Source organism: Aspergillus wentii (assembly GCF_001890725.1).
Source record: "Aspergillus wentii DTO 134E9 unplaced genomic scaffold ASPWEscaffold_7, whole genome shotgun sequence".
NCBI classification, from domain to species: Eukaryota; Fungi; Ascomycota; class Eurotiomycetes; order Eurotiales; family Aspergillaceae; genus Aspergillus; species Aspergillus wentii.
In genome coordinates this window covers 1-27,264 of record NW_024467838.1, presented here as the reverse complement: position 1 = coordinate 27,264, position 27,264 = coordinate 1, and the positions used below count along the sequence as shown (strand labels likewise).

Below are 27,264 nucleotides of genomic sequence, written 5' to 3'. Positions count from 1 at the left end.
TTTAGGTTTATCAAGTAAAGCTCCAAGGAGTAAATCATATATCCTTTTAGCCGAAGAATCAGCAGAAAAGAAAATAGGGCCCAGGTTTGGGCTTGATCTTAGTCTATCAAGGTCTGTGGGTATCTTTTATCCCGGGAAATTATATGAACCAAAGCGTATTTAACCAGTCCTATGAAGGTAGCTGCACATAGCTCCAGAGTTGACCTCTACATTTAGAGTCTTGATATCAAACTGTCGATTCTAATATAGGCCTATTCTAGAATCATGCTCATAGATTTATTCAATGCTGGGTTCAACTCTGACATCTTGTATAGGAGGAAGAGATGTAACATTGGACGGAAAAGATGCCATTGTCGAGTAGTGGTGGAGCCTTGCTATATGATGAATAATATTAATGACAGTTTTGGGGTGCCTCTGTCTCATTTTATAGCCACTGCTAGCTATCTGGTTGTGCTCAAGCAATTTCAGCTACAAAATATACGATCCATCATCTCTGTAGGTCGACAGTATTTCTAAAGCTACCCCAAGGATGGCCGTCGGAAAGCCCTCGAGGAATCTGAAGAACCTGAACAAGAATCACTGAGAAAGGCGCAAATCAGCTGCTACAAATACTTCCAGTAGATCCCCTCCTAGTCGGTTCAGGTAACATCAAAGTTGCTACATCATTCAACACGGATACGCGAACATCCTAGACGAGGAGAGAATCGGACATATTGCGCAGTTGACTATATACTACACCAAATAAAAGACTACAAGCTCTAACAAAGCAAAGGGAATTAGCAAAAGATGTCACAGGCAGTGTCTACCGTATTACTTAACACTACAACTTCGTTGATAAGTCTTCACTAACCTCTATATATCAGGGCACGGAAGGCATGAAGGCTAAATTTGGCGCATTGTCTTTCCTTTCCAGGAAACCCCCTCTCAACAGTGAATATCATGCCACATCTGTTGGTTAGACTGACTTTGATGCAACTTCGATGCTACTCGTGGAACTAAACTTACATGGACAATTCAGGCAGCCTGAAGAGATGAACAGAGCTGATTGGGAAGGAAGTGGATAATAAAGCATAGGATGAAGGGGGCGAATAGCGGAATAATCAAGTGAAGAAAGCTGGATAATCAGGCAGTAGTAGGTCCCTTAGAACCTTAAGTCAAGCTTATATGGACTTATATAAGTGTGGTACCCAACTTCTGAATTTGCGACGACTCGTCTATTTCAATGAACCTGGATTGGAAAAAAGACATCGCTGCTTGAGTTTGGGTTTACTGGCCATTCTCTGCATCAGTGTCCCTTGGCTATAAACAGGCAAGATGACAAATAACGATTTGTTCGCTTTTTCTATAAAATATAGATTAAATGCCACGGAGCGGGATTGACGCCCACCTGGGACTTGACGAGAATATTTATACAGTCGGGTAGAAACAAATCATCATTTATAGCACTGCATTAGAATATCACATTCTCAAACGCACCTTGCAGCCCTCTCGCTGTCAGCCACGCCTCCAACGCCTGCATATCGCCCCGATTTGCTCTCTGCCCACCCCTTTCTCCCAGTGAATCCGTGATTTCCTCCATCCCGGAGAACACTCTCTGGACATTCTCCGTCTCTCTAAATCTCTCGCTGACCTTTTTCTGATGACTGGGGATGTCACCCCACGAATGTGTCTTGATGAAGCTCATGTAATCATCAATATCCGTCGATGCACCCTCTAGACACAATACACCCGGTTTGCCTGCCAACACAAAGCCCGTGAGAGAATAGCCTGGTGCATTGTTGACCATATCATCTCTTTTTGCACGGGTTGATAATGACGGAAAATAAAACCACACTCGCACAATAGGCCCGGACTTCTTACTTGGTGCATTCTCAGATGCCAGCGATTGCTGATTTTCCAAGAAGCGGAGTGCCTCTTCTTGAACATATTCAAACGCCTCCAGGACATCATCTCGTGGCATCGCGGCCCCCATTCTAGTAACCTCAGCTTTGGACATCCACTCCGGCTGTCGTAGCGAGTAACTTAACGCAGGCGGCTGCTCAATCCCCACATCCTCGCATTGTAGCGGAATGGAAATATTAACCTGGATGACCTTCTCCCCGCCCGCAATTGGTAGACGCACAGCGAGGAGTATATTTTCAGGAATCCCAGACGGCATAGTACTCGACGGATCCTCGCACCATGCACGCAGTTTTTCAACGCACTGTGTTGTGGATGTGGGAATTTCCAGTTCGCCTTCTGAAGGGAACATGGCCGTGAGTAGGTCAATTGTGGATAGTTGAGACTCCATCATGTCTGCTGGGAGGAGGAATGGTTTTTGGGTCATTTTGGATATATTGTTTATTAGTATATGCGATAGCATTTCAGTATGTCCGGATGTGGGAGTTGCTTTTGTGGTGTTCGGGATGCGGAGTATTTATGCTCCGTGAGGTCCACTTGGGAATATCTAAACGAGGTCTACATGAAATGTGTACATCAGTTTTCAACAAAGAAGAGAGAGAAAAAAGCATTTCACAAAGAGAAAATTCCTATCGATTCTCTGCTCTGGAATGGCCTGCCCGAGAGTGTATGTGAAGAAGCAAAAAGAAATAGCAAAAATGAATCTCTCCCTCGGGGAATCGAACCCCGGTCTCCCGCGCTTATCAGATTAATGACAAGCGGAAATCATGACCACTAGACCAAGGAAGATTCCAACTGAGTTATCTCAGTTGCTTGGCTGACAGTTCTCTTCTTATTTGACACTATATTGCTATTGAGACGTAGCCAGGCTCTTACTGTGGATGATAGAAGTGATTGCCTACCACAAGTAGACTCCAAAGTAATCTCACCTTGATAGAAATATAGATCATAGATAGTATAATGATAATGGTAATGATTGGACATACAATAACCACTGCACCCCCATTGGAAGAAAAAGTACCGTGACTAGTGGCAGTGGCAATGTAACCCCAAGCTTAAAACAACCTCAAAGTAACAGATCCTTATCTTCACATGCAAACACATCTTCAACCCCAAAATGAAGATCATCATCATCGGTGCCGGAATCTCCGGATGCACGGCCTATCTGCAGCTAAAGAAACATCTTCCAAAAGCCGTCAAACATGACTTCACCATCTACGAAGCATACAGCACCCACCCCGACACTACAGCCCAAGATCGGCAGGGATCGACTCATTCATCGACGCTGGTCGTGGGAGGGGGGCTGGGGGTTGGTTCGAACGGGCTGAATGTTCTCAAACGTCTAGATGAAGATCTGCTCCGTGATATTGTTCGTGGGGGGTATACAGTCGACCACTCCAATCTGAAGAATAAAAACGGGCGACTTCTTATGCGGATGGACTCGACGGATTCATCACAGGATGATGGTAAACAGGGAATGAATATGGTCGCCACAAGTCGCCACTCACTGTGGAAATGTCTGCGCAGGCGTATCCCAGACGACGTCATCATCAACAAGCGAGTCTCGCGCGTCGTGGCAAACGCAGCAGGTCGGAATATCGTCAGCTTCAGCGATGGAAGCGCCGACGTGCAGGCGGATTTGGTCATCGGGGCGGATGGGATTAAAAGTATTGCTAAACGGGCTGTTTTTGCTGATGACGGGGATGATCACTATCCTCCACATTACGAGTGAGTTTTTCTCTTTTGTCGATGACAGCTCTAACGAGTCAGGGGTCTTGTTGGGATCGGTGGGTTTATTCCCTCGGATGAAGTTAGAGATTATGTTGAAAAAGGTTCGATGAATTTCATCTTTGGTGGAAATGGATTCTTCGGGTATTTCTTTTCAGAAAGCAATCCATCAGATCCAAATCGAGATTCACCATATGATATCTCCGAACCGGGAGATTCCATCGCATGGTGGTCAACCTACGCAGTGGATGTCTGTCCAAATCCAAAAACCATCGACAAGGAAGACATCGTCCGTCAATTACAAGGGAGACACGGAGAATGGGAAGATCCTGTCGTCCAGAAAATCATCCATTCCGTGCAGGTGGATAGTATGTATCCAACATGGACGTCACCGCAGCTGCCAACATGGGAACGAGAAGGCGTCGTCCTCGTTGGTGATGCAGCACATGCTCTACCATCGAGTTCAGGACAGGGATCTTCACAGGCACTAGAGGATGTTGAAGCATTCGCTTTGTTTCTGGCATACTTTCTTCGCAGGGAGTATGAATGTCCACTTCCACCACAGATTGCAGCGGAGAAGCAGGCTATCAAGACAGCTGCCAAGTACTATGTGGATCTGCGTCAGCCGCATGTCAGGGGGATTCTGGAACATGCGCAGAAGATACAGGATCATAAGCGGGAGATGAATATCGTTCAGGAGTATTTTATGTACGGCGTGATGTGGATTTTAGGTGAGTATCTCATATAATATCAGGCCATAGCTGACAGTTCAGGATTCTTTCCGAGTGTTTTGTCCAAACCGATGCAAGAAGTCTTTCAATATAATGTAGCAGAGCATGTTGGTCAAGTTCTTGCTGGTGAAAATGAAGGATTGCCTTGATGTTTATATGTACGATGTTCTAATGATAATTCTCTGTATAATCTAATCGATCAGCCCCACTTCTCCGCACTTCCCCTTTTTCGTCAATCAGATATTCAGTCTTTTCCTATGTACTATGTAGAAGTATACTAATTAATTTAAAACATATCTACCGATATCTCCCGAAATAATCTTCGCTTCACCCTGCCGAGACATTAGCTTCGGCTCTCGATGAAAAAAATGCAGCAATCGGAGAAAAGTCTTCAGTCTAAGACTAATCGGGCTATAGAGACCGAGTTTGTTTTTTAAGCTGAGGTGCAGACGGAGGAAATGACGATCGTCAGTCGAATAGTTTCATATAAAGCCCACGTCTCCCATTGAGTTGAGTACAAAATACTTCATCCAAAAGCACCAAAATGCATCTCCCCACACTGGCCTCCCTGGCCATCCTGGCTTCTTCGGCACTCGCACAATCAACGACGCAACTATTCAACTTCACCACCTACGTCGATATCGAGAATAGCATTCTCCGTCCTAATGGCCATCTGCTTCTGACGACATTCAACAACGGCAGTCTTTACACCCTCGATCCAACTGTCGCCAAACCAAAAGCGGAACTCGTCGCTGTATTCCCCGGCGTCACTGCCATTTCCGGCATCGCAGCTATCGGGGCCAACACGTTTGCTGTTGTTGGTGGAATCCGTGGTCACTATCACTATACGAATGAGACTGTCTTCACGGTGGACTTTGATAATGAAAAGGACGAGACGAAACCAACCATCAAGGCTGTTACCCAGGTTCCAGAGGCTGTCATGTTCAATGGCCTGGCATCCCTACCGACACGGCCAGATGTAGTCTTCGTCGCTGATTCCCGTCGTGGATGTCTGTTCCAAGTAGACACCAAGACAGGAAATTCCAAGATCGCCTTCCAACACCCCGCCCTCTTTGCACCAGCTAACGCCTCAATCCCAATCGGAATAAACGGGCTGAAGATCGCCAACGGAAACGTTTTCTTCACAAACTCCGCCCGGAACATCTTCGCGCGCATCCCCATCTCCGAGAATGGGGATATAGTCAACGACGTCAAGGTTATTGCGCGATTGAATAGCAACGACGGATCTGACTGGGATGACTTTGCCATTGATGCCAGTGGCGTTGCGTATGTTGCCCAGCCGCATAATGCGCTGGCTCGGATCACGCCCGATGGAAAGCAAGTGATTGTTGCCGGGGGTGGAAATAGCACTGCTCTTCATGGGCCTACGTCTGTGAATATTGCGAAAGATGGGAAGACGGCGTATGTGACGACTCAGGGTGGGCAGGTTGTGAGGGTGGAGTTGCCGGGTTATCAGTAACTATCTTTACTTTAGAAGAGCTTCATGGATTGTAAGAATAGGTGATGCTTTTAGCAGTCCCTATGTTTAGTATAAAGTCTCAGTATAAATAAACATGATATTCACAGGAAACCCTGCAAGACCTTCCTGCCAACGGAGTCCACCTCCTGTATGATAGCCTTCATCTTGCTCTCTGTGAGTAATGGACTGAGTGCACAGATCCGCAGCACCACTTTGCCCTTGACCTTGGTGGTCAGGATACCACCCACATTCTCCAACACCAGTTGCTTGGAGATAGCATCATTAAGCGCATCCAGTTCGTCGTCATTTTTGCCCCCCGGAACAAATCGAAATGTCACAATCGCCAGACTAGCAGCACTCGTCACTTCCCAGTCCGGTGTTGATCTAAGCTGCATCTCTGCAGCCTCAGCCAGTCTGCAGCCATGGGTAATCACTTTATCAACCTTATCCACGCCCAGAATGCGTAACGTGAACCATAACTTCATAATCCTCGCCGGCCGTGTCAATTCCAGACCGAGATTCCAGAAGTTAGGAATGTCCTCTCCGTCTGCTGCGTCGCGTATGTATTCAGCATCTGTATGAAAGCTCTGTGCGAGATGCTCTTTATCGCGAACCAGGAGAACACCGCATCCATACGTCTGGAATAGCCATTTGTGCGCATCCCACGAGATACTATCCACCCCTCCCAATCCATCGAGCAGCGGTGCCCTCGATTCTGAAAGCAAGGCGGATGCCCCGTATGCGCCGTCAACGTGGATCCATAGTCCTTCCTGCCGGCCAACATCCACAATGCCATGCAGCGGATCAACACTGCCGGTGTTTGTTGTCCCGCAGCTGGCGATAATGACAAACGGACACAGCCCTGCATCTCGATCAGACTGGATGGCCTGTTTTAACGAAGATACATCCATTCGAAAGTGCTCATCGCTCGGTATCTTGTGGATTTGTTTAGCTTGGAACCCCAGAATCCGGAGACCTTTAGCGACGGACGAGTGCGTCTGGTCGGAAACATATGCCACGCCCAGCGGCCATTTCTCACACGGCATCGTATGGTCTCGAGCCAGGACCATGGCTGTTAGATTCGCCATTGATCCTCCGGAAACAGATAGTCCTCCTGCTGTCGTAGCGGGTAAGCCAGCCTTAGAAGCCATCCAGTGAATAAGCTCCGTTTCAATAGCGCCCGGTCCAGATCCTTGCAGTCGTGACCCAGAGAAGGAGTTGAATGCGGATGTGACAGTTTCACCCAGCCAGGAAAACGGGGACGCGGGTCCTGGGATGAAGCCAAAGAATCGGGGATGGTTCATGCGCATTCGGTAGTTGAATATCTCAAACGCTTCCTGGAGGACATTCTCTACCGAGCGCGCGAGCCCTGGTGTTCCATACTTTTTCAGGCTGGCTGCTTCTGCGTCGCTGGCGGTCTTGACGATGTCGTCCTTTTCGATGTTCAGATTGATGTCTTTGAATATGCGAGCTACCTCGTGGACGGCATCGGCCGCAGTGTGGACGTCGGATTCCCAAGACGAGGCGAGTTCGACATCTCCACGGTTTTCCATATAATCACTGCCATTGGAAAGGTCGTTAGAATGGGGATTCATTATAGATGGGAGGCGAGATTGACTCAAATAATCACTGCGGAATGTGCGAGCAGGCAGATTTGTATACCCGCCAAGTGGATGCGGAACCCTGGTTCCGCTCGACCCTACTTTCCTCCCAGTTATGTAAAATCTACATCTTTCTAGGAGCCTGCACCACATCCTAAACTATGTTGTCGTTAGAAGGGCGTTGCAATGATAGGATGGTGGAGACGAACCAGAGCATTTGTCAGAGCTGATTGGGTCAGCGCAAGATTAGCCAATCCAGGAAGTGATCGGCAAAAATAGGATTCGTCAAAGCATTCAGGCTCCACTTTTCTCCGCTTCGGAAACATTTCTGCTTCCATCTACTTTTGATGTTGAAGGACTGAATATCAATATCAACCGATTCTAACCGGAGATCCATGCTAATCTTATAGGATACTTTTTAAAATTAGAAAAGACTAACTCAACCCGCATCTTGTCCCTCGTGTTCAACCAAGTCATCGCACCCCGCAGAAGAACGCTCAAGTCTCGGCTCTTGGACCATTTTGAACCTAGGATTGATATGAGCTATGTCGGCAAGTTATCTCTTGAATTACGAGGCAGAAATCTATAGAACTCGACCATGAATACTTTACATAGGATCTAGATTTGTATAATATTAAGACTTGATTGTTGTTATATTTAATTCGTGAAACTTGATATGAAATCGACATCTATTAGATACTGCTATTGGTTGTATGTATTTTCTTAGATACTTGTATTTAGAAAACACCTGGTATCTTTTGATGACAGTATAGAAATCGATCGCTAGTGCATATACATAATGCTAGCCGAGTTCAAAGACTCCAAGCTTTCATGTTGTAATCCACCGTGCCTTAGAACATTTCTGGCCAATGCCCCGCCTGGTGTGCTTCACGAGAAAAATCACTCTGTTCTTTGCCAAGCTTTTGTTGGTAGTCTTGCCCAAAGGCATTCATAGCAGCTTGGGTTAACTGGGCACCAGCACTCTCCAGTTGATTCTTCGCCGCGATCCACTGGGGGCACTATTGGTAGGGGTGTTAGCAATACCAGATCTTTCAGGCTGATTTCCAAAACTCGACATGAGATGCATGGACTTACGTCTCCTTGCTTCACCCACGTTCCAAAGCTAGCATCAGTGAGGCCATTGTCCTTTTGATCCTGGTAGTCTTCCCGTGCGTTTTTGTCTTCAGACGCGAAATTTGTAAGGGCGCTCTGGTAGCTTTTGGTCACATTCTCAAGTTGAAGTTGCAGGGCGGGGTTGGAAGTAGAGAGGCCATCGAAATTGGTTCGAAATGCGAGCTTGGACGCGTCAAATGGGACCTCCACGGCGTCGAGCATTTTTGCGGTGAGAGAAGGAAAATAAGATCTGTTGTGAGGAAATAGTAAATCGGGTCAAGATGATGGAGATTGAAAGGTAGAGATGGAGGGGAGGGAGGGGTATTAATACTGTGGGATCGACTCAGCTACCCTCAGCTGAAGACATTCGGCTGAGATGTTTCGCTTCAGCTATGCCGATCTGCTTCAGCTCTGACATCATTTCTTCAGCTATGGCTTTTACCCCTCATTCTGCCCAAATTACTTGACTCACATTATGACATTTATTTATAACTCACCACTATTATCTACATCGGTTATCACAGCCGGTCATCTTGAATCTGATGTTGAATGGGATGTATGGGCATGAATGCCACCCGCAACCCATCTCGCTTAAATGGCGCATTCAAAGTTTGGTTTTCTTAGCTACAAAATACCACTAGGCCGAAAGAAATATACGGACACCCCGCGTAGCCCACATCATTTCAAGTTAACATTCAGGTTTCCATGGACATATGTGTACGGATAAGCAGATCGAGATTGCTTAATCTCTAGGTTAATCAAAGTAGGCTCAGCTGACATCATTGAAAGATAAACAAACCTTCATAAAGGATAATGGTGATAATGTTATTCAGCTGTGCGTAGCTGAGGGGTAGAGAGAATCCACTGCAAGACTATGCCGTTGACTAGCGTAGTTGAGTCGAAGCCTTTTTGTCTCCAGTCAAGGCGATGGCTGCCTAAGAATGAACAGCTATTCTAGTCGATACTACAGCTGGCGACTTGAAGTGATAATATTAGGACTGGAGGTCCACATATACTGGATCCAGGCTATTGTGACCATATCTAGCTATTTAGATGCTATCCATGGAATGAGGGGATGATATAGAGGTCCATATCCTACTAAATGGTCCAAAGACTATTATGATCTGACCAAGGCATGACTATGCTAGTTTCTAACACTATACTTAGCTCCTTACATAGGATTGTAGATTTGGGGTCCTTATTTCGTGAAACTGCAGAAACTACTGAGGTGGTTGGACCGGCTGATGAAGCCATGAATGGCTGGGCGTGAGAGCTCTCGTAGACGAAAAAAAACAACACAGAAAATTCAAGGGAGTTGTTCATCTACACATTGTAGTATGACGGTCCAAAGTGACATGCTGCTAGGGAGAGTTGAGGATAATATGTATAATTGTATTTCACGTCCAGCGGTATCATTTCCCCTCGACCTTCTGGAACATGATAACCCCAGTTGGATCCGGAATCACCGACGTTCCATGATAGATGTTCTTCGGTCTGGACTCGCCATCTCTGAATGCCAGATTGTAGTGTTGAATGATATATGCAAATGCCACCTTGATCTCATTACTGGCAAAGAAACGGCCAGGACAGGCATGTGTTCCGTGACCAAAGTTGATTGATTGCGTGCCCGTGGTGACAAACTGGTGCCTGTTCTCGTTTCCGGCCTGCTCACGGAGGCGCGACCACCGGAATCCATCGAAGGCTTCAGGGTTGGCGATGATCGATTCGTCCATGTTGAGGCCGTTTGCGCAAAAGGCAATCGAGGTTCCTTTGGGGATGGCGAGGCCGTCAGAAAGATGAAGGTCTGATGTCGTCAATCTTTCCAGAGATACTGCCAATAGTAAGTTATATGCTTGTCAGGATATACTTGTTCATGGCTCAGAACGTACCAGCACCGGGTGGGCTCAGCCTTTGGCTCTCCTTGAGGAAACTGTCCATCAGTCGTAATTTCGGCATGCTAGACTTCACCAGTATTCCTCCATCTTGCTTCATGACAGCGTCCAGCTCCTCTCTCAAGGGCTCCAGGTACTCTGGGTGGGCACATAGGTCGTAAATCAGATGGGTCAGATTCATGGACGTGGTGTGGATGGCAGCCAGGCTTAGAGACATTTGCGCAAAAGCTTGATAGGTAAGATCGCTAGCTCTGGTGCCGGAATTCTTCATCATGAATTGGATCATATCCTGCGGTGGAACATAATCCGGCTTCTGCATCGCTTCCAACCGCTCTTGCAGGATTGGCTTCAGCAAGCGCCTGGCATTGGCCAAGTGGCGACTAATCGCCTGTACCCTGGGGATGAAACGTGCAACAATCGGTCGCAGGATCCAGTGATACTTGCCGACTTCTTCCCTGGCGGCAAAACAGTCCACTGTGAAATTGACCGACGAATGAATCCATTCCTCATCCCGGCATAACGGCCGGCCAACAAAGACCCTACCAGAAAGGAGGGCAATAATCCGCAGCAGCTTTGGGTACAGTTGAATCGGTGACCATTCCTCACACGGACCAAACGTGTCGGGGAAAGCAAAGGCAGTCTCGTCTTGGAGCGCGGCAAGAGAGGCGGTGATGTTCCGAGTCAGGTCGGTCTTGACGGAATTGACGAGGATTTGGTCATGAGTGCCCATGGTTGTGTAACGGCCCAGAAAGCGCTTGAAGATTTCCTTTGCAAAGCTGACCTTGCCCTCGGGTAGAGATTTGATCTCGTCAATGTACCGTGTTGGGAGGACCAGTAGCTCAGGCTTCTCGGGAAGCGTATATGGGGTATCAGGTATCTTGGATAATACGTTAAGAATGGAGTTGGAGATGATGACTGCAGCAACTGACTTACTTTTCTATGGGCATCAAGCGTTGTTTTGTAGAGACAATCATTCTCACTCCCCAATACCGGGGCCATTCCCTTGCGCCATTTGAGGGGGGTTTTGAACAGGTAGACAAGAAGAAGAGGCAAGGATATGTAGATCAAAGTCTGCACACCGGGAGTGCCCCAAAGGTCAAACATTTTGAATGTAAACAGCCAGCAAAGTCGAAATGATATTGGGGAAGAAGCATGGATTCAAAGACATTAGCAGGATTGAATATTTTTATATTCGTATCGAAGGGCGTATTCTCGGAAGCAATACGCCGCCAGTCGACCCTCCCTCAGGGGAATCCCCGCTCACTCGGATACTCGGGGCTTAGGCTAACCGGGACAATGCTATTCGATCATTCATGAAGAATATAGTATGCCGGAGATCGAGTTAGGTGACAGAATTTCTCACGTAGCACTGGCCCGTGCTTTCTACCAGACAGCATTTCGGAAAGCCAAAGCCGTCCAACATGGAAACGAGTGCTGATGTATACTCGTGACCTTGCTTGTGCTTGCTGGATAGCTATCAGCCTATGCATCACTGGCTTTATGCAATGTGTAATATGGCACATGAAACGCCAGTCAATGTACGATGAACGATGAGCGATAAACGATAAGCGAGTAGAGCCGTGTTCCTATTCGCTGCACATGTGCCGGACCCACTCGGATCTGCGCTTCGACGAATACGCGATACGCAATTGGCAGTTTTGGTGTGCCTTCATCCATCGTGATATTTTGAAGCGATTCAAAGCAACTCATGTCTTCCCGTCGGTTCCATAAAAAGTCTCGTACAGGATGCAAGCCATGTCGCTCTCGTAGAATAAAGGTAATCCTCAACAAGGCTCCATTCAGATCGACTCTAATCCGTGCCCAGTGCGACGAAACACATCCGAATTGTGCCAACTGCCAACGAGCAGATTTGTCTTGCCATTATTCTCGGCGAACACCAGCTCCTGCATCTCCTCAAGCAAACCATTCTGAGCATGCATCTTCAGCTAGTCTTCAAATAGAGAGCGAGGAGAGATCGGGGTTTGATTTGCTGGACCTGAGACTAATGCATCATTTTACCCTGGTGACCTCCGCTTCTCTTTTCGAAGACAATCAGCAACGCCTATGGCAGGAGGAAATCCCCCTCCAAGCGAGTTCTTGTCCCCTTTTGATGCATGGCATCTTGGCTATCGCCGCTCTCCATTTGGCCTTGTCAACGCCGGCCGAGTCTTCGTCGTTATTGGACCGGGCACTACATCACCACACCTTGAGTCTTCAGCTTTTCAATCGCCAAATCACAACTTCCAATTCTTCAAACGCACATCTACACTTTTCATACACCGTCTTGCTCATTGTCTGGGCTTACGGGTCCGTTGTTCCGATGGATGACCAGTATCTACAGCTTGATGGCCTGCTGGACTCACTCGAGCTCGTACGATTGGGGAAAAGCATGTTTGAACTCCACAGTGATGACATCCGGCGAGAGGCAATCGGTCAATTTGCCGGATTCGATGCTTCAAGGGCCAAAAAATACATATCAGATACAGTTCGCCAGGCGCTCACTGGCTTGCGCGCCAAAGCAGACGATTTCATCGACAGCATGGCCATAGACCACATGGAACATCATCTGCAGTTTTCCGAAACCACCGGTGACGTACGGTTTGTAATAGGATGGCCGGCCGTCGTTGAAAATGCTTTTTGGGCCCGGATCAGATCGCACAAGCCAGTTGCAATGTTGATACTGGCGCATTACTCCATGCTTCTTGCCAAGTGTAAAGAGCATCATTGGTGGATATCAGGTTGGGCTGGCCGTGTTCTCCTGGCCGTGGAAAACATCCTTCCTGACTCAGAGAAACGCCGACTTGATTGGGAGACCCATCGGGTTTGGATCAGGCATGAGATGATGAGGTCGCCTTGAGATTTGTTTTTCTCCAGACTATCCAACATACTCATTGTTCACTGTCATGGCCACGATGCCCCGAAGATGGTCAACCAATCAACACTCTTGCTACCTGATGCCAATTTTATTCAGAGGATCATCAAAGTCGTATAACAACCAGGCCATGAGACAAGACATCAAGACCCTAGCAACGACTGGCAACCGTGAAAAGCAACCATTGCAAAAAGGGCTCTGCAGGGAATATAGATAGACGAGACTACTAATGACAGCATTAATATTGTAGTTATCTGGGTGCTCATGTACATGCTTAGCAGTGTTCTCGACATCCTGATAATCTAAGTGGCCCGCTAAATAATTTACTCGTGCTGAGATCTTGGTTGTGGGCCAGGGAGTGATTGTTAAGTTAGGATTCTTTTAATGCCTATGCTAGACACTGATAGACGTTATTCTACTTCAAGTAACGGAGAAAACTATATAACCTTCTATATAGCTTCAACTAGTGATAGAGAATTTTGCCTATTACTGTAGAGCAAATTTCTACCACCAATGGACTGCATCCCAAGTAATATATACTTAAGGGAGTATATATAAGCACGTGTCACAGTTGCTGAAATGACATGATTATGGAGGCCAGAATAGACGAATTCCATTGCTGGGAGAGGATACATATTGCAAGAGTTAGCACTATTCTTGTTAGTCGAGAAATCCCCCAGGGACTACTGCAGTTACTCCACAACACGATATATTTCTTTATCATCTGGATAAAATAGGATATTTATTACAAACAAATTGTGTGCGCTGCGTAGCTTAGGGCCTGATTATTATTATTATATTATTATTATTATTATCATTATTATTGTTCTTCTTCTATGATACCTTGTTAATGTTGATCGTGCCGATCTTGCTATGAGGCTGTGATATGCACCAATAGCAAGGCCGACCCTGAATCCTTGCTGAACAACCCCTCCTCGTACAGCTTTAGCCTTGTTGCTGTCGTTTTCCTATATTTCAACCATGCCCACCGCCCCCAAACAATTTTCACTTATCAGGTCTGTTGATATCCTCACATACTCTGGGCATTCGAGATGGATACTCGGCGAAAACAAAAGAAACCTCTCCTGTCAAATACGGCCGAACTCATTAGCGACAAGAATGAAAAACCTCGAGGCAGGAAAGATCAATTTCAAATGTGGACACCGATCATTCTTCACCCGCTCGTTCTGATCGCATTCGCAACCCTTTTTGCCATCTTTTTGATTGTCACCGAAGTGCTGTACCATTTTTCAAATAAAAACCAGGGACTGAGCACGAGTGACCAAAAATACCACTACCTCTGGACATACGCTCCAACTGCCGGTAGGACAATCCCACCGTACAAAGAAGCCAGACTGACGAGAAAGTCTTCCTCATCGTTGCTGGATTCTGGGGACAGGTCGAGTATCGATCCAAGCAGCTCGCGCCATGGCAATCCATGAGGCAGAGGCTGCGACCGGCATCGCAGAGCCTGCTGCTTGATTATATCACGCCGTGGAATGTCATTTCCATGTTTCGCTCGATGAAGCAGAAACACTGGGCTGTTGCGCTCTCTGTGCTGGGGTCTCTGCTTATCACATTGCTTACCGTCTTTTCAACCGGTCTGTTTATGTTGGAGAGTGTGCGACTGGAGAACATTCCGACGACGTTGAAAGCTTCCGCACAATTCAGCAGCAGTGGATACGATAGCAAAATGGTGGACGGTGTTCCTGTCTTGAGTGTTGCTGGGATTCGACAGTTCAATCTTTCTTATCCAACGGGGACGACGGATAAGTATGCCTTTTCGCCTTTCAACGCGCCCAGCACAAGTACAGGCACAAACAAAGTCATCACCGGCAGGGTGAATCTGTTCTCTGCAGACCTCGAATGCGAACAAGGCAAACTCACCAATTACACCGCGTACAATGTCACCGGGGGCAGTAGCGGTGGGCCTATTAGCATCATACCAACCGCGAATCTCACGCTCAGCTCGCCGTCATGCGATACAGATCCTATTCAGACGACGATATTCGCCGTACCCGATCAGAACAGTACCGCTGCCGATGTATTTTTTGAGAAGTGCACGGGTAATGGCCAGACCGGCTCACGACTGATATTTGTGAGCGCAAGGATGCTGAGGGCTGGGTCGTACCACAGCATATCACCGGGCGCATTCTTTTGCAAGCCCACATACACGATATCCAAAGGATTGGTCTCATTGTTTGCGAATAACCAGAGTGTCACTCGTCTCGTTCCTCTCAGGAATGAAACATCCCGCCGCGATGCAATTCCAGGCATTGGGTATTCCGAGATCATCTCGTCCTTGAACTCGAGTCTGCTGGGAGCGGAGAAGCCAGTCACGGGGGTCTCTACGGGGAATACCAGCATCAACCACCTTGGGACTTTCTACAAGATAGCAAACATGTCTTCCCCGTTTGACGCAGAGAGTCTTTTTGAGCCATCGTCTTTCCAGAACATCTCCACAAGAACATACCAGTCGCTAGTTGCACAAATTGCAAGACAGAACTTCATGACCTCGTCTGACAGTGAGTTCACAGGGACATATTCCGCCACCCAGCAAAGACTTATTGTCAGAGAACTGTCTGTGCGAGCCATGGAAGCGATTCTGGCTGTTCTGATTCTGGTAGCTGCAGTCATGCTGGTCTGTAGACCAGTGCATTCAACGCCCCGTGATCCCGGTCCTCTGTCCGGTCTCACAGCGATATTATCCAGGAGTCCTCAATTAACGGAAAGGCTTGATGGGACACAGAATAAAAAAGACATGAAAGCAAGGTTGGCCAATGGTCTATATATCGGCGAGGTTGCTAGCCAGAGCGGCGAGAAGACGTTCCGCATCAAGGCAAAGTACCAGGGAAACAATAAAGCTCATACTGGTGCTACCATCTCATGGTGGCAGCCCATATCTCGGTGGTGGCAAACTGTCACAATACTTCTTCCTATCTTGATCATCGGCGGATTGGAAGCCGCATACCAAGTATCGAAGAGTAAAGATGGGCTGGGGACTATCACGTCTACTGGATATATCCAATATGTCTGGGTGTATATACCTGCACTGGTGATGTTGCTTGTCCGGATCTTCATAAATGGCATTCACTTCTCCTTAATGATTCTCCAGCCCTATCTTCAATTAAAACGCGGAGCAGCGACTGCTAGCAGCATGATGGAGAACCACCTTTCTAAGATCACACTATATTCATTCTGGTGTGCCCTGTTTAAGAAACAGTTTATTCTTGCTGCATCTGCCCTGTCTGTTATTATTGCCCCTATCTTAACCATCGCTGTAAGTGGTTTATACTCGACCGAGGATGTGCCAGTCCCTCGCCCAGTGTCAATAATGGCGAGTGATTCTTTTAACGAACACGGAGGACCTGCCCATGATAATGGCCGAACAGCATCAGCGCTCATCGGGTCGTTGATTGTGGCAAGAAACATGTCTTATCCAGCCTGGACGTACGACGAGCTCATCACTCCAACTCTGCGGGAGGACTCCGTGACTGACCTGGACGGGGATCTTCCCTATCAACCATCAAACAAGACCTCCGACGACTCTGCGCTGATAGACCTGACACTTCCAGCGCTCCGAGTTAGTCTAAACTGCACCTCTCTGCCGAGGAAGAACATCTCATTAAAGAGCTTTCCAGCCGGGGGTTCATCTGACTGGGAGTTACAGATGCACTTTGGCTCCGACTGCCGAGCTTATTCTGGTACAACGATGACAGTCAAAAGCAACAATCCAAATGCTACCCAGACAGTCTTTGGACAGTTTACAGATTATATAGCCTCCTTCAACGGCTGTCCCCAAATAGCAGCACTGTACGGTACCCTGACTCCGCACAACTCTACCAGTGGCGTCCATGGATTCGCCTGCAAACCATATTTGAACCAGGTTGAAGCCAGAACGACACTTGCCTACCCAGGGCTGCAGATCCAGTCATTGGATGTGGACGAATCAACTATGAAGCCATCTAAAGATTTCGCCTTTCCAACTATCATTACTTCCATGCCCAACATCACTAATAGCGCTGGCAACAAGGCCTTTGACAGCTTTTTCTCCATCATAACGAGCATCCAGGGAGCCTTGAATACATCCGACATTGTGAATCCAGATGCCATGCCGTCAGTCATCAATGCTACGCAACACCTCTACCGGGTTCTCATGGCTCAATATCTCAATGCGGAGGCTCGTACTGCCTCCTCCACCTCGATACCATATAACGGGACCATATGGGACCCTACACCAGTGCGTCTTGTGCAGAGTGTGGTTTCCACACGCATCTTGGACGGGTGCCTTGCCGCAATGACAATATGTTCTCTCATTGCGGTTTTCGGGACTCGAACTAGAAAAATACTCCCTATCAATCCGTGCTCTATCGCTGGTGCTACGACATTACTAGCCGGTTCGGACATGTCGAAGTCCGACGTTTTCCCACCAGAATCAGAGTGGTGCAGTGACAAGGAAATGACAAAACAGGGCTTATTGAGCGGACTGATATTCGGGCTTGGATGGTGGGATAGACAGAGATACGGAATTGATATCGGGAAACCGGCGGAAACGCCATAATTTTAAAATACAAATAGCCTATGATTAATGCCTTGAGATAGTAAGCAATAATGACCATTTCTAGTTAAGTCATAGAGTGTAAGTTATCCTATGTCAATCAACAAGTTATGGACATGAGGTATTTCCGCTAGTAATTACCATTCGAAACAATCATCTTCTGTCTACTCATATCACCAGTCCAACCAATGTTGTATCTTTGAAATATTCTCAGACCGTTCTTTCGAGCGCAAATTTATACATTTGTCAAAACAATGTGCCTACGACCTTAGAGGCTTAGCCTATAGGAGAGTATTGCCCGCCGTGAAACTCGGACTGCGTATGGAATGCTATACACTGCTTGTCTCGCCATAAATAATGCAAGATTTATGAATAGTTGAGAAAAGCGTCAACCCGAAGTGCCCTTATCGATGCTTCGGTGTTTCTCTAAGCCAGAGAATAGAGGGACCTTGGAGTCTTTAATCAGATCCAAAGCTTCGTTCTTCCGTCTTTCGCCGAGCATGTTTGCACTTTCTTCCAAGCGAGTCTCCACAACATGTGGTGCCGCCTGAACATATCGCTTCAGAGCTGCAATGGCTACCTTGAAGCCAGGCGAATCGATACCTTCAAACTTGCACATATCTCGATGATTTGCGGCGATCCCACATCGATTGGTTCCATCTATCACTGGCGCAGCACTGTCACGTGCCACAACATAGTCCGTTGAGTATATAAGGTTTGTCGGAAGCTGCTCCCAGAAGAAGTATACATGGTATCGAGTCATCATTGGTGCAAAGTCTTGTGTTATGTTTTGCAGAGTCTCAGAGTCTACTTCGAGGCCCGTGACAAGGCTTGTCTCAAAGCGAGTAATCCTCCTCGGGACAACAGCAGATGCAAATTTCATCAACTTGTTTGCCGGTCGGGCGATTCCTGATCCGTTATGGGGCGTTCCGAAAAAGAGAATGCCGAATGTGCACGTATAAATCAAGTGAAGACGAGCGCTCCTGGAGGATACACGACCAGCAGCTATGGTCAATGCTCGCTTCACTATGATCCCGCCCAGAGAATGACATAAGAAAATGATCGGTCTTGTCGAAGCATCGTGAACCTATTAATATTGAGGTGTGAATTTAGCGTTGAAAACTGATCGGACTATTTTGACTTCAAAGGCTTCCTGCACTCACTTCTCGGTCAATTTGAAGCTCTTCAATGAGAGTTTCTGCATGATGGAGGATTCTATCTGATGTCGTTGATTTCCCACCCCATGAATTTGTGTTTGCTAGATAGCCCCAGCTTAGCACCCTGGCATTCGGAATCTTTTCTGGGAGGAGATCGCTAAGCCAACAGAGATGGCTTTTCTCGTGCGTCCACGTTCGGATAGCGTCGCCCTGCAGCCCGTGTACAGCTACAATACTGTTAAGATTAGTAAATCGCCTTCTAATTACCAGTTTGGCATACTCAATATCTATCTCTCTCCCCTTCGGTTTGAATAGTTCGACTATTCCCGTACGCTGGGAGCCCATTTCCCACCTTGAAGTGAACTCGAGCAGTCAAGTATAGGGATGCGCAGAGAAAACGAGTGGCAAAATGAAGGAAATCAATGTTCTTGATCTAAGGGCGAACCCCACATTAATACATGTGTATCGCTATCTGGGGCACTTGGGTTGACTGGGTGCATGAACCCTGTCATTGATGTCACACGTATAAATATAGGCACAGGCGCTAACTTTCCTGTGAGATGATGCAAGCGTGTGGCTTGCGCCTCGGCAGAATCCTGGGAAAAGAAGCAAAATGGATTCCGCGCTAAATTGGAGCCTTCTATCGGACTTCGAAAGATACATGTTTCCAATTCGTTTAAGTGTGATGGAGGCCCCTCACAAGGAAGCATAAATGGCAGATCCCAGTTCCGAGGTGATTACGATTTATAAGACACGAACGAATGGCAATCTACGTGGTTTCGATTCCTAGGGGGTCCATATGATCCTAGAATGAATGCAAGATCTTATCCTTTCTACATAGGCCAAAAACTTCCAAAAATAGGATTCCCGAGAAAAATGAAGGACTTTACAGCGTGGCTATCCAGACATGAAGAGCGGGAATAGATTCTGGCCCACGCACGACCAATGCCAAACATTTCTGCCAAGGAACTAATCATGCATCCTCTATGGATGAGCCTTTTCAGAAAGCCAGTTCATATGAAACTCGAGTGGCCTAGTAGGCGTAGACCGGCGCTAATTCATTTGGTCATGCTCATTCAGCTGCGTCCAGGAGTGCTAAACTACACAGAAATACTGGATTGTTAGTGGACGTCAATTATGATCTGGTGAAAAGCAATATCTTGTCGGCGGCACGAAATGGGATCAAATAGTCGAGAAATTCCGTGCTAGGCCTGAAGATCTGCACACATGTGCAACTGTAAGATTCGCTGTATGGGTAAAATAGAAATTTGGGAATATACGGATAAAATGGACTTGTATGTGAGCTTCAGTACATAATTCTAGGAAAGGACTACGGGTATTCATGACTCAGACAGTTTTACCCAGCAGCCTTCTTTCAAGGATAGAACCAGAGTCATTTTCTGCCTTTCGTATGCCGTCATTGGACAACCCTCGGTCTTATGGCTGGACCAGCCAACCCAATCCCGCCGGGGTACCTCCATCGCTAGTTCTACCTTGGGGTATCGCTGGAGAATTCTGATCACGGCACATGATGCTTCGATCAAAGCAAAGTCCTCTATATTGGCGAATCAGACAAATTACTAGATCGTTAAGAGGTTATGGCATTAACTTACGTCCTAAACAGACTCGAGGCCCACCATTGAAAGGTAAATAACCCCATTGTTTGCTCAGAGTGCTTTGAAACAATGGGAGATTCTTATCTTCCCAACGCTCTGGCCTAAAGGCCTCCGCGTCAGGGCCGTAGAGATCCTCCCGGCGATGCATTGCATAGACACAAAAGGCGACATTTTCACCCTTGCGAATAAGTACCGGAGAATCCTGATCGGGACCGCCGCCTACTGGTAAAACTGTTGTGCGGTGGGCTGTTCTCGTATTAACTGGAACTGAGGGATAAAGGCGAAGGACTATAAGGTTATTAGACCATTTACGTAGCCGGCTAGGGATGCGACGGAAGTAACGGCGAGAAAGACTTACCTTCCTTAAGCACATTTTCGAGATATCCCATCTTCTTCAGATCATCCCGAGTAAAGTCAGTTCTTCCATTCAGCTTTGACTCAATCTCCGCATTAAGCCGATGTAGAACATCTGGGCGCTGAGCAAGGTGATAGCTATGATAATGCAACATCAGTGAGACAGCAGTCACAAGCACACAGGAACCATGCAGATACTTACAATGTCCATGTAAGGAGACAAGCTGTTGTATCTCGACCAGCGAGTAAAACATTTAGTAACTGTGCCCTCAACGCCTTTCGATCTGTTGAGTTCTCTGCAATAGCATCAAAAAGACCGTAGCGATCCTTTTCCTCCGGGTCCTCTTTAGCCTTGTCATAGCGCGAGTCAATAATACTGTCCATAAAACGATGCACCGTGTCGCATGCATTTCGAAACTTTTTGCCTCCGATTATCCAGTATAAATCCAGTAGTCGAAAGCGCTGTACAACATAGTTTTGCGCAATCTCAAATTCCTCGGCAAAATTGCTGCCTTTTGAGCACTGCTTCTCAGCAAGACTGTTGATCGATCTACCACAAAGATATTCCGTTGTGGTGTCTAGAGTGAGTTGAAAAAATAATGATTGCAGATCAAGGCGGTCACTTTTTTCTGAAATACGATCAAGAAGGTTGTTTATGTGGACTTGAAAGATTTCTAGGCCGTTATACTGTTGTTTCCCAAACTGTGGCTGAAGCATCTTTCTGGAGTGTCTCCAAGGTTCACCCTCCTGAGTGAAAATGCCATCACCAAGAAGCGGGAAAAATATTTGACGACGAAGACCAAATCCAAAGTCTGGTGTATTGTTAGCCAACCATAAAAAGATCATTAAATCAGCGAGGATCTCACCCTTCTCCTGGGATGACATCATCGCCTCCAGATTTCTAGGCTCTATCGTGCCGAAAGCAATCGTGCCTAAGAATTTCTGCTCCAAAGTAGTGCCGACGTCCCTGAAATGAAATGTGAACAGGTCCATCAAGCGCTGGTCGGCATCAGCCGTCCAGATTTGTATCAGGCGATCGATGCCCAGCGGCCACCAGTTCTTGAGCCTGGGGGCTTTTTTGCAGCCATTTTGCACGCCGATGCTACAGTCCACCTAGAAATGGTCAGTATTGTACACACCAGCCATTTGTAGCAGATGGACCATCTAAGCTTTACCTTGTAAGCGGTGAACGCTTCTTGCGCACGGTACAAAGCCCATGCCACGATAATAGACGCACAAGCTATTGCTGTCAAACTCAACATGTTCGCAAGGTGCTTAGTGCAATGTATTCAGACTGACAGGAATCGCCAAAGAGGTTTGAACCCCTTATCTAGCACGAGGCTGTTTCGAAGCGAAGGTTGTAGACTTAGCCACGGCGGTTCGTGTCACACGCCAACATTTAAAAGCCCCCTGGAATCGACTGGTTCGTGGATAAATTAGATAAAATTGAATGGTCGTGTTATTTATCGAGGTCAGGAAAGGACAAATGTTAGCCCAGTTCAGATCACTGCTGAAATTTGGGACAGTGGCGGAGTTGATGCATTAGCGCGTAAAGGTTGTGACGGAGACTGCATCCCAGCCTCGCAACCTCTCAGCTGCTTCATACTTTGACAGGGATAATCTACCAATCGCTTAGCGCGTTATTATCTTTCGGCAAACTTACAAGGACCCCTCCACTTTGAAACACCCATTAGGCTTGCGGGCTTCACCTCACCCCGCCTAAAATCGCGTCGTCGTTGATGACCCTTGTAGACGGCAGAACATCCCTGATCTTGCCAGACACGGCCTCTAAACGCCCCGACGCAGATTTTCCTGTATTATTGATAATCTGGAATGCCATTTCACTCATGAATATTCCACTTGTTCTTTCCCTCCCGGTCGCGATTCCGTCTCGTAAATTGTTTGGAGGTTCTCCCTCATGCCAGTGAAGACTGTTTTCTCCACCGCCGCTGGCGGAAGCGCGGGTATATCCGTCGAGTAAGGTTTTGACTTGTGCTGCAACATCAACCCTCCGTACAACGCTGATCCACCTCTAGTATTGTTCTTGTACATGGGCTGGATGAGAACGCCAAGTCAGCTTGGACGCATGAAGAATCCGAATGCTTTTGGCCCCTCGATCTGCTGTCTAAGGAAGACAACATCAAAGCTCGCATTTTGTCGCTGGAGTACAAAGCAGACGTGCCGTCATTCTTTGGTAGCAGCTCGGCTGACAGAATTCTTCATCATGCACAAACACTCGTTGAAGAGCTTAATGCGGAACGGGAGCACGATGGTACCAACAGACGACCGATCGTCTTCATCTGCCATGGTCTTGGTGGGATCATTGTCAAGAAGGCCTTGATCTACTCCTCGATGAGTAAATCGTCCAAAGTTTGTCATCTGCATTCTGTTTTCACATCGACGTTCGGCCTTATTTTTTTCGGCACTCCACATGAAGGTGTACAGAAGGCGAATTGGTCTTTATTGACAAGTGGTTGGAAGGGACTTTTGAAAGATCGCGGCAACCTCATCTCTGCGATGGAAAAGGACTCGGAGACACTGGAGAACATCACGGAGCAGTTCGCGCCATTGCTGAAGCATTTCCATATACACAATTTTTGGGAAACACTGGAGACACATCGGGCTATCACCCGAGGTTATATTGTCACCCCTTCTTCGGCGGCTCCCGCGTGGGACGATACGGGTCGCTCTGGTCTTCCTGGGACACACTCTGGAATGTGCAAGTTTCGCGACCGAAGGGAGCCTGGATATAAGAGTATCTATGGCATTCTCGTCAGATTCCAGACGCTGGCGGGCCCCACCGTATCAGCTCGTTCGAAGCAAGCTGATGATTTCCTAATCGCCCAACGACAATTCGAGGCAAACGAGATCTTGGCGTTTAATGTTCACAAAGGAAACAAGCCCTTCAATCTCACGTTGGAAACGACGGCCAAAATTGAAAACAAACATTTCTTGGTCCCACGCGAGATCACCGAGTTCTATATAGGAAGAGAAAAATTGGCAGTCGACCTGCGAGAAAGGTTCCTTGCACCCTTGGATAAACAAAAGCGGTATGTTCTCTATGGGCTTGGGGGGTCTGGTAAATCGCAATTCTGTTTGAAGTTTGCTGCGGACAATAAACAAAGGTATGTAGAAGACTCGATGCGAGAATAGGTTGTATGCCATGCCTTTCAATGCCTATTTCTAGGTGACATAAGTCGTGTTGTGATTAGTTACCCTGCGACTGGTGCTTTCAGTTACTGACACGCCAAAAATATACGCCAAAATGAAAAATAAAGAAGCTAACCTTCGTGGAGTCAGGTTTTGGGGGGTGTTTTGGGTAAATGCCAGCACCCAAGCATTTGCTGAGCAGGCATTCTGCAACCTCGCTCGTATTAACAATCTCGAGGAAAAATTCGAAACAGGCCTGCATTGGCTATCAACGCAGGAGAGACCGTGGCTTCTCATCATTGACAATGCAGACGACACTCAATTCGATTATGCTCGTTATTTCCCGGCTGGTGGAAAGGGACACATCATACTTACCTCACGCAACAATCAGTGTCAAGTACACGCAACAATAGGATTCCAAGAGTTCATCAGCTTGGAAGAAAATGATGCTATCACTCTCCTCTTACACTCATCCCTGCTCCCTGTGACCAACGAGGAATATAGAAAGACTGCCCATGCTATAGTTAAGACCTTGGGTTGTCTTCCACTTGCACTCATTCAAGCTGGTTCATCCATTCAACAAGATATATGCTCGTTGGACGATTACTTGGACGTTTTCAATTCCTCGAAAGAGATCATCTACTCAAATCACCGAATACAAGGCAGAGGCTCCTACGAGCATAACATTTACACAACGTTTGAGGTTTCTTTCAATGCCATTGCCAGGATGCGGACGCAAAGAGCAATGGATGCTGCTGAGATTCTTCAATTAATTGCCTTCCTTCACAATGACGAAGTACCCGAAGCCCTTTTTCAGAACGCATGGAGGAGTATATTGGTTCATAAACGAGCGATTCCCAATGTTGTCTACGAAATGGTTACGGGTGTTTTTGGAGATCTTGTCACCCTCTCGACGTCCTATTGGGGCTGGCTTACTTTCTTGGCTGAAGGTCGCTTTCCACGAATCTTCTCACAGACTGGCATGCGATGGGATAAAATTCGTTTTCGGGACGCAATTGCTCTTCTTCGCTCGTACTCTTTAATATTCCAAAATACCGCAGTGGAGAGTTACTCAATGCATCCGATGGTTCAATTTTGGGCCCGCGAACGCCTGAGACCTCGAGCACAAAAGGTGTGGGGCATGATAGCAGCGAGAGTTCTAGCAGAAGGCATTACCACAGCAACGAAGGAGTCGGATGTCATCTACCGGAGGCACCTAATACCTCACGTCGATTCTTGTTTGAGGATTGACGCTGTTGACTCCCGGCAGGGTATAGAGTTTGACGGGTCTATTTCTGGTCAATTTGCTAAATTTGCCGCTATCTATTCCGAGGGGGGTCGTTGGGTTGACGCCTCGAGAATCCAAGAACTGCTCCTCAAGCATAGACGGGAGAAGTTGGGAGAAGACAGCGATGAAATCCTCGAGATCATGGCAGGACTCTCAGAGAGTTATTGGAACTCGAGCGACCTTAAAAAAGCCCTCAAGATACAAGAGATTCTTCTAAAGAGTAGTGAGCAGCGTCTGGGATCATGTGATCCGCGTACCTTGCAAGCAATGGATAATTTAGGGCGCACAAAGTGGTTATGCGGTTCGATTTCCGAGGCCCATGACCTCGGAAAGCAAGCCTATGAACTTTCAACCAAAGTTCTTGGCGCAGATCACCCTCTTACTCTAAGTGCCATGACTAATTATTCTCGTAGCTGCGCTCATCTCGGAGACTGGAAAACTGCACGAACATTGCTTATGGCGGCTTGGGAGGGGCGAATAAAGATTTTGGGTGAAAAACATTTGGACACACTAGAGACGATGCAAGAGCTTTCAATGTGCTGCCTTTCGCTCAACGAAGTTGACGAAGCGGCAAATCTAATGTACTTCGTGTTGGACAACAGGAAGCGTCTTCTGGGCCCAGAACATGCCTATACTCTCTGGTCCATGAACGATCTTTCAAAGATCTATTGTGCCCAACGCTACCCGAGAGATGCCGTGGACATTCTTATTCCGACTAAAGAAATCGCGTTGCGTACCTTGGGCATAGCCCATATAGGTACCTCGATGACATTCTTCAACCTCGCCCATTCCTACACATTGTTAGGTGAGCTTGGTCAAGCTGAATCAATTCTGATGGAACTGATTCAGCGAGAGGAATCATCAATTGGACCGGACCATGCCGATGTATTCTCCGCGAAGATTGAGTTGGCCCGTGTGTTGAGGAAAAAGGGAGAGTTGAGAAAGGCTCGAAGAATGTCGCAGCAGGCCTTTGAGGGTAGAAGTGCAGTCTATGGACCTAAGAGTCCTCGAACCATTCAAGCCAAGAAATTATACGAAACGATATCTCGGGAGATGGAAATGACAACGAGTCCTGAGGCCTAATAACACGGGTAAGCTGCTTTTTTTTCTCTCTCTCTCTCTCTCTCTCTCTCTCTTTGGGTGTATCCTTTTGTTCGCGAGGAGACAATTCCCTGCGTACAGCCACGTGACCTGTTCAGTTTCTCCAGTTCGATCAGCCTCTGAAAGTCTCCGTAGACCTCCTTTGGGTCATCTTTCTGTCGATAAACCTCGACCACGTTCTCTTTGATGCTTGGCCCCTGCACGCTCACCTCGTCTGGCATGACCGTGGAGCTGATCGATGGTGAAATATTATCTAATTGATTAATTAAGGTTTCATCATCTTGAAGGTATTTAAAGCGGTTTATCAATGGCTCCATTATAAAACTGGTTGAAAACTAGTTTAGCGGCTGGGGTAATTTTATACACGGATAAAAGCTTGTCTATGTTTATTCCTAATTTGATAGCCGAAGTGACCTAAGCTTTCTTGGCAGAGTCATGTGATGTTATATACTAACAATGGCTAGGTCGCCCAACACCTAGCTGAGGTGAGTGAGTTTCAAGGATAGCTGGGTTGACCTGTATCCTGGTCACGCGACCAAAAACGGCCTTCTTCACCCTGGAGATAGGTACTCGGGTTTAAACCAGATATTCTGTCTTGGAAGTATATAATTACTTGTCACCTCATTCTGAGTACATACGACCACAGGGTGTGGAGAACAGGGCTTCCCGTCCGCTCAGCCGTACTTAAGCCACACGCCGGCAGGTTAGTAGTTGGGTGGGTGAC

General features: G+C 47.1%; 12 protein-coding genes and 1 non-coding gene across 13 annotated transcripts; 6 read left to right on the top strand and 7 right to left on the bottom strand.

Annotated features, from left to right (window-relative positions):
* Nucleotides 1-1,228: 1,228 nt before the first annotated feature.
* On the bottom strand, nt 1,229-2,342 carry ASPWEDRAFT_43650 (uncharacterized protein). Its single transcript, XM_040836069.1, has one exon. It carries the CDS (start codon nt 2,324-2,326, stop codon nt 1,451-1,453), a length of 876 nt encoding a protein of 291 aa, XP_040685374.1. The 5' UTR covers nt 2,327-2,342; the 3' UTR covers nt 1,229-1,450.
* A 261-nt stretch (nt 2,343-2,603) lies between these two features.
* ASPWEDRAFT_t165 lies at nt 2,604-2,688 on the bottom strand. Its single transcript has one exon. It is a non-coding gene; the product is annotated as a tRNA-Asp (tRNA).
* A 328-nt stretch (nt 2,689-3,016) lies between these two features.
* ASPWEDRAFT_53521 (uncharacterized protein) lies at nt 3,017-4,507 on the top strand (the record flags this gene model as incomplete). The annotated part of the gene is made up of 3 exons (XM_040837897.1): nt 3,017-3,627; nt 3,670-4,358; nt 4,401-4,507. 3 exons carry the CDS (start codon nt 3,017-3,019, stop codon nt 4,505-4,507), a joined length of 1,407 nt encoding a protein of 468 aa, XP_040685373.1.
* Nucleotides 4,508-4,736: 229 nt separating this feature from the next.
* On the top strand, nt 4,737-5,888 carry ASPWEDRAFT_627621 (uncharacterized protein). The gene has a single exon (XM_040838667.1). It carries the CDS (start codon nt 4,903-4,905, stop codon nt 5,836-5,838), a length of 936 nt encoding a protein of 311 aa, XP_040685372.1. The 5' UTR covers nt 4,737-4,902; the 3' UTR covers nt 5,839-5,888.
* On the bottom strand, nt 5,852-7,495 carry ASPWEDRAFT_43646 (pyridoxal phosphate-dependent decarboxylase family protein). Its single transcript, XM_040836068.1, has 2 exons — nt 7,457-7,495; nt 5,852-7,398 (listed from the first exon to the last, which is right to left on the bottom strand). Exon 2 carries the CDS (start codon nt 7,389-7,391, stop codon nt 5,940-5,942), a length of 1,452 nt encoding a protein of 483 aa, XP_040685371.1. The 5' UTR covers nt 7,392-7,398; nt 7,457-7,495; the 3' UTR covers nt 5,852-5,939.
* Nucleotides 7,496-8,094: 599 nt separating this feature from the next.
* ASPWEDRAFT_61597 (uncharacterized protein) lies at nt 8,095-8,915 on the bottom strand. The gene is made up of 2 exons (XM_040838587.1): nt 8,535-8,915; nt 8,095-8,458 (listed from the first exon to the last, which is right to left on the bottom strand). The coding sequence occupies exons 1-2, from the start codon at nt 8,772-8,774 to the stop codon at nt 8,291-8,293; spliced, it is 408 nt and encodes a 135-aa protein (XP_040685370.1). The 5' UTR covers nt 8,775-8,915; the 3' UTR covers nt 8,095-8,290.
* A 1,049-nt stretch (nt 8,916-9,964) lies between these two features.
* Nucleotides 9,965-11,548, bottom strand: ASPWEDRAFT_175021 (cytochrome P450; the record flags this gene model as incomplete). Its single annotated transcript, XM_040831308.1, has 3 exons — nt 9,965-10,383; nt 10,442-11,321; nt 11,378-11,548. 3 exons carry the CDS (start codon nt 11,546-11,548, stop codon nt 9,965-9,967), a joined length of 1,470 nt encoding a protein of 489 aa, XP_040685369.1.
* A 604-nt stretch (nt 11,549-12,152) lies between these two features.
* ASPWEDRAFT_160521 (Zn(II)2Cys6 transcription factor domain-containing protein) lies at nt 12,153-13,749 on the top strand (the record flags this gene model as incomplete). Its single annotated transcript, XM_040829797.1, has 2 exons — nt 12,153-12,221; nt 12,270-13,749. The coding sequence occupies 2 exons, from the start codon at nt 12,153-12,155 to the stop codon at nt 13,299-13,301; spliced, it is 1,101 nt and encodes a 366-aa protein (XP_040685368.1). The 3' UTR covers nt 13,302-13,749.
* Nucleotides 13,750-14,345: 596 nt separating this feature from the next.
* ASPWEDRAFT_43643 (uncharacterized protein) lies at nt 14,346-14,669 on the top strand (the record flags this gene model as incomplete). Its single annotated transcript, XM_040836067.1, has 1 exon — nt 14,346-14,669. A coding segment is annotated over exon 1 (275 nt), but the record flags the coding sequence as incomplete, so codon positions are not given.
* Nucleotides 14,670-14,671: 2 nt separating this feature from the next.
* Nucleotides 14,672-17,980, top strand: ASPWEDRAFT_43642 (DUF3433 domain-containing protein). Its single transcript, XM_040836065.1, has one exon. It carries the CDS (start codon nt 14,839-14,841, stop codon nt 17,875-17,877), a length of 3,039 nt encoding a protein of 1,012 aa, XP_040685366.1. The 5' UTR covers nt 14,672-14,838; the 3' UTR covers nt 17,878-17,980.
* ASPWEDRAFT_43641 (uncharacterized protein) lies at nt 17,953-19,430 on the bottom strand. Its single transcript, XM_040836064.1, has 3 exons — nt 19,312-19,430; nt 19,038-19,266; nt 17,953-18,961 (listed from the first exon to the last, which is right to left on the bottom strand). Exons 1-3 carry the CDS (start codon nt 19,374-19,376, stop codon nt 18,263-18,265), a joined length of 993 nt encoding a protein of 330 aa, XP_040685365.1. The 5' UTR covers nt 19,377-19,430; the 3' UTR covers nt 17,953-18,262.
* A 941-nt stretch (nt 19,431-20,371) lies between these two features.
* Nucleotides 20,372-22,263, bottom strand: ASPWEDRAFT_175017 (cytochrome P450; the record flags this gene model as incomplete). The annotated part of the gene is made up of 6 exons (XM_040831307.1): nt 20,372-20,586; nt 20,645-20,935; nt 21,006-21,139; nt 21,204-21,813; nt 21,868-22,114; nt 22,177-22,263. The coding sequence occupies 6 exons, from the start codon at nt 22,261-22,263 to the stop codon at nt 20,372-20,374; spliced, it is 1,584 nt and encodes a 527-aa protein (XP_040685364.1).
* A 1,453-nt stretch (nt 22,264-23,716) lies between these two features.
* ASPWEDRAFT_116510 (uncharacterized protein) lies at nt 23,717-26,522 on the top strand (the record flags this gene model as incomplete). Its single annotated transcript, XM_040828661.1, has 2 exons — nt 23,717-24,126; nt 24,302-26,522. 2 exons carry the CDS (start codon nt 23,717-23,719, stop codon nt 26,520-26,522), a joined length of 2,631 nt encoding a protein of 876 aa, XP_040685363.1.
* Between the last annotated feature and the right edge of the window lie 742 nt (nt 26,523-27,264).

Excerpts from the sequence above, each read along its gene's own strand:
- ASPWEDRAFT_43650 (XM_040836069.1), bottom strand. The coding sequence starts at position 2,326 with ATGACCCAAAAACCATTCCTCCTCCCAGCAGACATGATGGAGTCTCAA.
- ASPWEDRAFT_43642 (XM_040836065.1), top strand. The coding sequence starts at position 14,839 with ATGAAGCAGAAACACTGGGCTGTTGCGCTCTCTGTGCTGGGGTCTCTG.
- ASPWEDRAFT_627621 (XM_040838667.1), top strand. The coding sequence starts at position 4,903 with ATGCATCTCCCCACACTGGCCTCCCTGGCCATCCTGGCTTCTTCGGCA.
- ASPWEDRAFT_61597 (XM_040838587.1), bottom strand. The coding sequence starts at position 8,774 with ATGCTCGACGCCGTGGAGGTCCCATTTGACGCGTCCAAGCTCGCATTT. Across the intron at positions 8,459-8,534 it reads CGTGGGTGAAGCAAGGAGAC|TGCCCCCAGTGGATCGCGGC; the intron begins GTAAGTCCATGC and ends CCCTACCAATAG.
- ASPWEDRAFT_43646 (XM_040836068.1), bottom strand. The coding sequence starts at position 7,391 with ATGGAAAACCGTGGAGATGTCGAACTCGCCTCGTCTTGGGAATCCGAC.
- ASPWEDRAFT_43641 (XM_040836064.1), bottom strand. The coding sequence starts at position 19,376 with ATGGGCTCCCAGCGTACGGGAATAGTCGAACTATTCAAACCGAAGGGG. Across the intron at positions 19,267-19,311 it reads GGGAGAGAGATAGATATTGA|TATTGTAGCTGTACACGGGC; the intron begins GTATGCCAAACT and ends TAATCTTAACAG. Across the intron at positions 18,962-19,037 it reads AGCTTCAAATTGACCGAGAA|GTTCACGATGCTTCGACAAG; the intron begins GTGAGTGCAGGA and ends CAATATTAATAG.